This window comes from Hydra vulgaris, chromosome 04, assembly GCF_038396675.1.
Source record: "Hydra vulgaris chromosome 04, alternate assembly HydraT2T_AEP".
Lineage (NCBI taxonomy): Eukaryota > Metazoa > Cnidaria > Hydrozoa > Anthoathecata > Hydridae > Hydra > Hydra vulgaris.
Genome location: NC_088923.1, coordinates 29754456 through 29766750, shown reverse-complemented (window position 1 = coordinate 29766750; position 12295 = coordinate 29754456). Strand labels below are relative to the sequence as shown.

General features: G+C 25.5%; 1 protein-coding gene across 1 annotated transcript in view; it reads left to right on the top strand.

Moving 5' to 3' along the window:
* The first annotated feature begins 1985 nt into the window (after nt 1-1985).
* Nucleotides 1986-12295, top strand: part of LOC100202596 (lysine-specific histone demethylase 2) — a 68476-nt gene continuing 58166 nt past the window's right edge. The window contains exons 1-2 of the mRNA XM_065796014.1: nt 1986-2248; nt 2507-3117. Coding sequence (XP_065652086.1) covers nt 2723-3117 — 395 coding nt within the window. The 5' untranslated portion in view covers nt 1986-2248; nt 2507-2722. The remainder of the gene's footprint in view (nt 2249-2506; nt 3118-12295) is intronic.

The following is a 12295-nucleotide window of genomic DNA, read 5'->3' as shown; positions in this document are numbered from 1 at the left end:
ATAACAATTCAAATGATCTAAACTTGTCTCGTGAGCATTCAATCTGTTATTCAAGTTATTCCATTTTGATACGCCTTCACCAGAAACTTCAGTAATCTTTTTAGAAAAGAGCTTGCAACAGAAGCAAAAGGCAGCTTCTTTTGTTTTAGAATAAACTAGCCACTCATATTTATTATTTTCCCCATTTGGTAGCTTCCGAAAATAATGGCTTCTATTAAATCTTTGTTTCTTCCTTCTTGACTAGTGAAAGAAAAGTCAAAATCCATTTTTTGAATTGCACCAATTTTGACCAGTAGATCTGTAAATGACACAGTATTTTTAGGCCAGCTTCCAACATCCAAGTAATTATCGGAGATTTCTGGTTCAACTGCGCATGTTGCAGACTCAATGACAGCGTCCATTGAGTCTACAACATGCGCAGAATGATTACAATTGTAATCATTCTGCGCATGTTGTATATTTTCCTGTATAGACGCCTGTTAAATATTTTCCGGAAATCTGTTATTTAAAATTAAGTCAAAGTCTTGCTTCAGAATGATTACAATTGAGATCATTTTGGCTAGTTGATGGCTCAGACTGTAATCAAATTTTTAATTATTACTCGGATTTTTAATGATATTCTAGTCAAATTTAATATATGATAAATTGTTAAATGTTTGATTTTCTTACCTGAATGTTTTGAATACTTTTATTTAATAGATGGTACTGACACAACTTCTGAGCAAGTTTTTAAATACTTCTCCAAACTTCCTTTATACTTTGACAGGGAAACATCTTTTTCTTGTTTTCTTTTTAGGTTTTGAGCTCCTGAAAATTTTTTCTTTCCAAACATGATGGTTGTTTTTAAATCCTCTTTTAAAACATTTTTTTTTCACTTAAATTTGTAAAGAGTAAAAAATGTAACATGCATTGAATTAAGTTAGCTTCATAAGCAAAAACTTGTTCAATGTGGATTATACCAGTAGTACTGTATAAACTGGTTTTTTAGAGTTCCCACAATTATGGAAAATTTTCTTTATAAAATTGAAATCTTAATCTAAAAACTATTTTATTTTTTATTTATATTTATTTTTAATTTTTTTTGTTTTTGAATTTTGAATTTTCTATTTTTTTGGCGCCCCCTTTGAAGCGGCGCCTGTGGCCAAGCGGTGCTTGGCTACGCTGTTGAGCCGGCCCTGTATATATATATATATATATATATATATATATATATATATATATATATATATATATATATATATATATATATATATATATATATATATATATATATATATATATATATATATATATATATATACACACACACACACACATAATTAATAAAAGTTTTTTATCAAAATTTAAAAAAATGAATATCTCTAAAAGATTTTGATAATTTTCCAAATTAATCTACCATATGAATGTACTCTTACCTCGATAGTTTTTGTTTTTTCAAACCTGGTTGACCTGAGAGCGCGATATCGTTCGAAATTTGCACAGTTTGGTTCAAGATTTATGAAGATTTATGATAGATTTACTACTATTTCCCCAACAGTTGTTACATAATATAATTCTGTTGTACGACAGACGTTAAATTTGCAAATTACGCAAGAAGAGTGGTTTCATACTAGTATGAAAGCAAGTTCAAAGACATGGTAAACTTCCTTGTAAATTATTGAAGTAAAGCCGTACATGTCGTACTACAGTTATTGCGCAACTGTTATACTCCACAACGTTGGAAACCAGAGCCAGAACTGTTTTCCACGTTGTTTTTGGTGCCGTTTTTCCGGGGATTTTTTGCATTCCGTATGTTGTTGTAAAATTGCTCGATTAGATTTGAGGAGAATGTTTTCAAAAGAAAATAACCAAATGTTGCCTATAATTATGCCATCTAAAATAACGTCACATTTTCTCCACCTATTTCTTTAACCAAATATAAAATAAATAAAATTAATTTAAAAAAACTTATTTTTGCCAAGTTTAATTTAAATGATAGTTTTTTTCACAATACCTTAACACGCGGAATGATGGTGGTTTGTTTTGCCTAAGATTGCGACTCTTCCGACCCCACCGATATATTATTATCTTTCTTGAACCATAAGATAGAAACTTGAAAAACTTAATTCTGCGAATTATAACTTTTTCCACTTGCAAAAGATGAAAAAGTCAACCTTTTGGGCATCAGTGTTTTGACATTTTTATTATTTTATTGTGATTCCTATATTAAATAAAGGTCGTTTTTTTTTCACTTCTTAGTTATGATAAGGTAATTCGTATTATTATTTTTTCATCGTTCCCACCATTATTAAGGAATGAAATATTGTATATTTAATAGACTTTAAATCTATTGTAAGACTTTATTTATGCGTTTCGTGCTGGTTTTAAGTCTTTCCAATTAAAAAGCTTCTAACCAGCATAAAACTAAATTTTTTAGTTTTATACTGGTTTTTTAACATTTAGTTTACATATTTAAAAAGAGTAGCTAAGTTTATATTGATTTATATTCTGTTTTTTCTTTTTAAAGATTAACGACTATTTGAAGAATATATGAGAGTGCGATAAAGAGTGTAAATAAATCAATAATAAACCATACGTAATCATACTGAAGTTATTACTACAATTTATCACAGTATCAAGTTATAATATCTGTTTATTTTATAAACTCCAGTTTACTTATTGAAAGATTTTTTATAATTATTATAGTGTTTCTATTTTTTAAGCAGATATTACTTAAAATAGTATGGCAGAAAATGGTCTAACTGAATTAAAATCAAAAAGAACTCCTAAGAGAAAGTCATTTCCAGATGAAGATTATGTTATTCCGAAAAAATTGTCTCATAAAAAAAAAACTGTTATAAATAAGTTAAAAGAAACTGCAAATACTCAATCAAATTTAATAAAAACTGAAACAAAGACAAAGAAAACATATGTTGACTCTTCATTAAAAACAAAAAAAAAAGTTATTTCTACTTCAAGTAAACAACAAACAAAAGATAAAAAGCATCACAATAATAAAAACAGTTCAGAAAAAATATCTCCTGTCAAACTTGTTACAAATAATAATCCCTTAAAAAAGTGTCCGAAAGCAACTTGTAAAAGTCTACGACCAGTTTGTTTTGCTAATGGGAGCAAGTCGTGAGTAACTTTATATTTTATTGAATATTTTTTATAGACAACTTTAATTTGATTTTTTAATTATATATAATGATATATATGTATATATATGTATATATATACATATATATATATATATATATATATATATATATATATATATATATATATATATATATATATATATATATATATATATATATATATATATATATATATATATATATATATATATATGATATAATGATGCCTTTTTTCTTTTATACAAGGTGCAAAAAAATTGTTGAATTAATGGGCAATGCTCTAAAGAGCTAACCATCTACTAAAATTCGTTCTTGTTTTACTTGTCATTCAATCAAGTCTCATCCTTTTACTGTAACTGTTCCTAAGTGTCTAGTTTTAGTCTAGTTTTTTTCCTTGAACATCAGTTCTTTGGAATTTGCTCTCGTAATCTTATTTTCCTGATTCATTTTTAAGTTGTCTGTTATTCATTATCTTTCACTATAAACTCTTTTCTCTTCCAGTAACTTTCAACTCTAATAGTGGTTGCTTGCAGCTTTGTTGGAAGTGAAAATGTTAAATTATGAAAAAAAGTATATATATATTATTCTATATATTTACAGGGGCTATTCTAGGAAAAAAATTTGGGCAACAGTTCCTTCCACCCTGTCCTGGGGAAATTTAGCAGAAATATTGCCAAATATTGGCCTTTTTTCACAAAAAAAAACTATATTTACTGTAAAAAACATAAAAAAAAACGTCCTCAGTTTTCAGTTTGGGCGGCGGCCAAATACAATTGATACTGTTGAAAACAGTATAGAACAGCCCCTGATGTTCAAAATATAATTATTTCTTAAAACCGCTAAAGTTAATTTATATTTTTTAGGTTAAGTTGTATTTTACAAAATTTTATAAACAAAAATAATAAAAAACATCTTGCACATTTATAATAAAATATCAATTTAATAAGTATTTGATAATTATGGAATAATAATAAAATAATGAGTAAAAAAATGTTTGGTGTTTGACAAAACTTGTTTACAATGGTTTCTAGCATTAGTAAACAGACGTTTGTTCTCTGGAGAATTGTTTTGGTAATAAATATGGAAGTAATGGTTAGGATCGGAAATTGCAGCAGAACAATCAGAGGAAAACCATGGAGAAGAGTGAGGCTTGACTTAGAATTATTAAGAGGGAATAAAGGGTTCCATGCCAAGAAGTTATATAAAAATATATTATCCAAGAAGTTATATAAGATGCATATTTGTCAGCAGGAAGACAAAAGATTTATATATATATATATATATATATATATATGTATCTTTTATAGCGTATTTAGATGAGCATTTGCTCACTAGTTTTGCTTATCTTTATAGTATACGGCGTTTTCAGAAAAAGAAGAAAATAACAAAGAATAAGATTGCTAACAAAGAAAAGATTGCTGCCCCATCCAAACCATTAGTCGATGTAGCAGCACTCCACTGGGAGTCAGGCTATTTGTATGTACTGAAGCACCTGGCAGCAGGCTATTTCAGTGTGATGTCAGAGTACTCACCTATATAAGCAATTTAAGTTATATAAATAAATAAATATATATATATATATATTTATATATGTATATATATATTTGCATATATATATATATACACAGTTAATTCCTGATAAGTCGAACACTGGTTAACTCGAACTTTTGTTATCTCCAACTATTTTCTATAATCATTTAAAAGCAATAACAGTTATTTTATTTCGGCAGGAGTAAATGAGTGCATGAGAGTTCAGTACAGAGAGCTCGCATTGCTCACCAAGTTTGTCTAAAACAAACATGATGGACAATGCGAGCCATCTGTACTGATAATGCTTGAGTGGACAATCAGTATTTTTGCGGCTGAAAATAAAATGGTTATGATAATTGATTATGTTTAAGTAATAGTTTTGTTAGTTATACTGTTATGTTATCATAATATTATTTATAATACATCAGAGAAAGTTTTCTGATATTTTCAGAAAGTTTTCTGATATTTATTTATTCAAGCATTGTAACATTTTATAGGAATATTGTTAAAAAAAAATATTGCATTTGACTAAATTTTTAAAACTCTATTTTAGTATATATTTAGATTGTTTTTTTATTAAAACAATTGATTATTTTATAAATAATATCTTGTTTTATGTTTCTTCCTTTCATAAATAATAAGTTTTTTTGTTTCTCTTCTTCTTTGAGAAATATTTTTTATAATTTGAAAGGTTTTATAAATTGTACTGAAATAGCTTCAAGTGAGAGAGATATTAATTATTAGATTTTTTAATTAAATCTTGAATGAATGAGTTTGATTATTTTAAAATTGGTTTGTGTTATGTAATTCAAATTTAAACAAATTTTTATAACAGTTTATAAAAAAAGATTTTAAATATATTAAATATATATGTATTTATAAAAATAACTTTAAAAATAAAGTATATTAAAAAGTTCTTTTGTTTTTAAAATAAATAGTTTGCTTAGCTTAAAGTTTTTATTATATTTCATAAAAAATTTTAATTTAAAGTATAATATAATTATTATATAGTTAAAATATAAAATAAAATAAAATATAATTATTATATAATTAAATATAAAATAGAACAAAATATAATTTAAAATAAATTTAAATAGCTTTTTAAAAACTATTAAAGAGATCCCCAACTGCAGAGATAACTTGTATTCTTATAAAAGAAAATTGAAAAAAAAATATGTTTGTGCCTAATTTTTTTGATTAAAACTAAATAATTAATGTGTATCAATAAAAACTAAAATTCTTGTTTTATTTGAAGCTCACTCATTTTACTTTAAACCTCAGAGTCTTTATAATATATGCCACAATTTACAGACTTGATCATTATGCACGTTTAATTCAAAGTTTTAGAACATGACATCATTATAAAATTTTTTCTTTAAAACATTGAAGTATTTTTCTCTTCACAATCATAATTTTTCACTAAATCCCAAAAAATATTTGTGATACAATTAAAAATAATATTTAGTTTTTAGATTTTAGTAGCGTAACTTGTTTTCAACAATCATCAAATAATTTTCAATGTATCTTTCATATATTTATTTTGTTTATATAAAATAAGCAATTTTTTATTAATTGTATGATTATTTTCTTTAGAATTATAGAGTTTTATATTTATTTAGTGAAAGCTAAATAAAATTAAGATTTATGGCAAACTCCTACATAAAAAAATATTGATTATCTTGCAATATTCTTTTTTATTTTTATTTAAACAAGGAATATCTTTTTCTATATTTATGTAGGCTGTTAAATTCTATGAGTTTTTTTTCTTCAAATAATTAATTAGGACAAACGACAGTATTTGTTATAGGTATTTAATGAATTATTAAATTTTTTTATTAGAAAATATTGATAAATACATTGATTTAGTTTAAATTGCTAAATTTTGTTAATTTGAATATGGATAAAAAGGTAATTATGTTGTATTTTCCATTTGCATTTTGAGAACTAACAATGTTGGTAACTCCATATCAATTAGAACCTCTCAAAAAAATAGACGAAAAAAACCTTTTACAGCCAATCTTCAACTATTGTCACATTGTCATAATGTTGCTTCTCTTTCTCTTTTCTATAAATAATATAATGGGCGCTGCTCTAAAGAGCTAGCCTCTCTTGTACCATTTACATTAATCATCTAAAATTCATTCTCATGTTGCTCGTCATTCAATTAATTCTCATCTTTTTACTGTGACTGTTCCCAAGTGCTCTAAAAATTCTTATTTGTAAATGATTATTTACAATGTGAATAATTGTTTAAACTTTTTAAAACTGTATTTAAAAGTGACATGCGCAATTAAAATAGATCAATGTATCAAATTCATTCATTCATTCAAATTTTATTCGCAAACAGTTGTCTTTCATTCTTGTTTTCTCTCTACTATATCACACAAAAAAAAGAACCGATTTATATATGAGAAATCTTAAGAAGTTTGCTCAGAATGAAACAATTTGAATTTTTATTATTAATAATTTTCAATTTATAAAATATAAAAATATGAATAAAGCCCACTCACAAATAAAATAATTTCAAAGATATTTATGCATCTAAAAAATGTCAAATTTTCTACCTATGTGGAACCTTAATTTGCTCGTATAAATTGAGTTAGGTAACCATAGGCGCAAGCAATGGGTTGTCTTAAACTTTTTCTAACTCTCAAATGCAATTTTTTTTTTTTGTTTTTCTTTCATCACACCTAAGTTCCAAATATTGCAAAAATGCTGTATAAATTTTTTCTTGACTACGCCCTGATATATATCAGGGGCTATTTGAGACCATTTTTGACAGCACTGACGTATTTGGGCGCTGCCAATATTAAAAATTGAAGACCTTTTTTTTTTTTTTATACTGCAAATATTGTTTTTTCGCAATAAGAAGCCTACATACGACAAATTTCCTTACGCCAGGTAAGAAGAGAACCAGAACAAAGGGTTACTGCCGCATATGTATGTATATATATATGTGTGTGTGTATATATATAAATATGTGTGTGTGTGTATATACATATGTGTGTGTATATATATATATATATATATATATATATATATATATATATATATATATATATATATATATATATATATATATATATATGTATATATATAAAACCCCTAGATGTTGTCCCAAACTTTTTTCCATATTTTGTTGACAAAAAGTAAAAATTAAAATGCAAGACCGGAATTATTTTTTTTATTAATTGATAGACTGCCTGCCCCAACCAAACCTTCAGTCGATGTAGCAGCACTCCCTTGCGGGTCAGGCTAAAAGATAGTAGATGTAGCAGCACTCCCTTACGGGTCAGGCTATTTGTCAGTCGATGTGGCAGCACTCTCTTGCAAGTCAGGCTATAAGATAGTCGATATAGCAACACTCCGCGCATGATTTACAGTAAAAAAAATAAAAATAAAAACATTTTATTAAAAAAATTAAAAATAAAAACATTTTATTAAAAAAATTAAAAATAAAAACATTGTTTATATTGTTAAAAACATTCAGAATGTTTTTAAAAACATTTGGTCAATTAAATTTGCGTTTTTGTGGTTTTTTTAAAAAACGATTTATTTGTAATTAAATTAATGGTTTTTACTTTCGCCCAACACGCAAATGTTGGGCGAAAGTCAAAAGTAGTTAAAAGTGACGTATGTGTTGGCGTAAGAATCACTTTTTTCCTTCCGCTCTTCCCAAAGACAACAAACTATAGATCTATATATATATATATATATATATATATATATATATATATATATATATATATATATATATATATATATATATATATATATATATATATATATATATATATTTTTGTTATTCACCTCCTCAAGGCCACTACAGATGAGGAGGTTACTTAATAGTGGTTATAACCCTCTCGCAACTCTATAACTCCAAAACACGAACCTTGACAAACAAGGCCGCTGCGCGGAGAAACAAGTTTATATACATATATATATATATATATATATATATAACAATTATATATATATATATATAACAAGTATATATATATATATATATAACAAGTATATATATATATATATATATATATATATATATATATATATATTATATATATATATATATATATATATATAACAAGTATATATATATATAACAAGTATATATATATATATAACAAGTATATATATATATATATATATATATATATATATATATATATATATATATATATATATATATATATAACAAGTATATATATATATATATATATATATATATATATATATAACAAGTATATATATATATAACAAGTATATTATATATATATATATATATAACAAGTATATATATATATATATATATATATATATATATATATATATATATATATTATATATATATATATATATATATATATATATAAAAGTAGATTCTTTATTAAAATCCGTACATGTACCCCTCTATCTACTTACTAAAAATATTCCAAATGGCTACAATACAACTCGTGATATTGATTTATTCTATAACAGCATCATAAATACTATGCAATCTTCTGTATCTGATACCATACCTCATTGTAATTTTAAACATAAAAACCATGAATATATTACTTCAGGTTGGAATAACTATGTTAAAGATAAACACGACTTTGCAAGAGATGCCTTCAAGCAATGGATTTTTCAAAGAAAGAAGAAACAGGGTGACATTTTTGAAAACATGAAGCGCCCTCGTGCTACTTTTAAATTAGCTCTTAGATATTGTAGACATCATAATGAACAAATTCAAGCCGATTTATGTGCAAAAAATATGAACAACACAGACTCGAGAAAGTTCTGGAATAATGTGCGAAAGATCAGTAACAGTAATGCAGCGAACTTTGTTGCTAGTGTTGGAGGTGCCACAGGTGATTGTCTTATTGCTAATATGTGGAAAGAGCACTTACAAAATTTGTATAATTCAACTAACAATGAAAACTATTACCTCAGTTTCATAAAGGAAATGGAATTTTCCACTGAAAACTCTGATATTGTGAGTTGCGTTGGTATATCCACTGCAGTAAAAACTCAGAAACTAGGAAAAGCAGCTGGACCTGATAACCTTTGTATGGAATCTTTAATGTATGGTGGAAGTAGATTGCAGTTTTTTATTAGTATTTTTTTTAATTTATGCATTAAATTTGGTTATTTACCATCCACGTTTTGTGAGGCCACGATTATTCCATTAGTAAAATCTAAAATGGCTGATTTAACAGATGTGAACAACTATAGAGCCATAGCTGTGTCCTCTGCTATGTCAAAATTTTTTGAGAGTCTTTTATTGCAGAAAAACAATTTGTACAACATTAATAAAAATGATGATTACCAATTTGGCTTTAAACAAAATCACTCAACAACATCATGCTCAAACTATTTTAAAAAGACTGTGCAGTATTACACATCTAGAGGAAGCCATGTATTTGCTTGCTTCATAGACTTTAATAAAGCATTTGACAGTGTCAATTACTGGCTGTTGTTCAAAAAATTATTAGATACTGGTCTGCCCAAAAAACTTGTTAGTTTGCTTGCATTTTGGTACAGTAATCAACTAATGTCTGTTCGATGGCAGAGGACAAAATCTAACAGTTTTGGAATTGGGAATGGGGTTCATCAAGGAAGTATATTGTCACCACTTCTATTTAACTTTTACATACAAGATTTGATTTCATCAATATCAAACCTTCGTATTGGGTGTAATATAGGTGGTATATTCATGAATGTGTTGGCCTATGCTGATGATGTGGTTCTAATTGCGCCTTCTTGGTTTTCTCTTCAAAAACTAATTAGCTTTACAAATAAGGAATCTTCCTTAATTAACATGTCCTTTAATACCAAGAAAACTGTATGTATGGTGTTTAATCCAACTCAAAAATCAAAAGTTATATCAAACTCCTTCCCAGAATTATGTGTGTCAGGATGTGAAATTGCTTTTGTTGAATTTTTTAAATACCTTGGTCATATAATTAAAAATGACCTTACCGATGATCTTGATATAATCAAAGAGGTGAAGGGCCTTTACACACGTACAAATATCTTAATTAGACGCTTTCATTTATGCTCTACCAGAGTGAAGGTTAAACTGTTTAAAGCATATTGCATTTGTTTATATGGTGTTCCTTTGTGGCAAAATTATAATGATAAAACAATGGCACGCCTTCAGTATTGCTACAACAAATGTGCTAAAATGTTTTTCGGATACAACAAATATGATAGTATATCTTACATGCTTTTAGAGTTCAGACTACCATCTTTTTATACAATTATCTTAAACTATAGACATGCTTTTCGTAAACAGTTGATGGCTTGTACCTTGGTGAATCACTCTATGAATTCAGTTAATCAAAGTTTAAAATAATACTTTTCTTTGAAAAAAAAAACAAAAAACTATGGACCTGGCACCTAATTTGTACATGCCTGTTGTCTGAAATATATTTTATTTATTTATTTATATATATATATATATACACACACACATATTAGGGTGTCCCAAAAAACAACATTTTTGAAAATGATAGCATTAAAATTTATTTTAAAAATAATATTTGTAAAATATGTCAACCTGGTACTCAAATGATTATATAAAAATTTCAAAAATCATATTCATTTCGAAAAAAAAAAGTTATTTTTAGTTTTATTAAATAAAAAATTACGTTTTTTAACAAAAAATGAAAAAATGCATTTTTTATGTTTTTTTATAAATTTGATAAGTTAAAATTTTTTCAAAATGAATATTATTTTTGAAATTTTTTTTTTTTTTAAATATTAGGGACCCATTAAATATTTGAGGGTCTTGAGGGATCCCTTAAAATATTTTTTATTCAAAATAATTTTAAACCTAGTGTCTTTGTATTAGATAAGTAATAATCTGCTCCCTCCCCCCAAATGTAATAGAATACATTTGGGGGTGGGAGCAGATTTTTTTCAAAAATGTTGTTTTTTGGGACACCCTAATTTATATATATATATATATATATATATATATATATATATATATATATATATATATATATATATATATATATATATATATATATATATATATATATATATATATATATATATATATATATGTATGTATATATATATATATACATGTATATATATATATATATATATATATATATATATATATATACACACACATATATATGTGTATATATATATATATATATATATATATATATATATATATATATATATATATATATATATATATATATATATATATATATATATATTAGTAGAAAATCACTTAACTAAATTTTTTTCCATTTAACACTGTGTTTCATCAACAAAGATTCATCAGAAATGGATGATCAAATTAATAAAACTTCAATTTATACCAAAAATTACAGGAAGTTGCAAGTGTCGATAAGCATTTCCCGCGATCTAATAAATTACATAAAATTTTTAATCGAAATACAATTAAAGTTAGCTACAGTTGCACAAAAAATATGGAAAGAATTATAAAAGGTCACAATAAGGTTTTGTTAAACAAAAAAGAAATCCTAAATGAAAAAACTACAGAAAATTGTAATTGTAAACAAAAAATCAATTGTCCAATGAGTGGAAGTTGTTTATCAAAAAATGTGGTATATAAATGTGTTGTTTCCTCTAAGAATGTACCTGATAAACAGTATATTGGCATAACAGAGGGT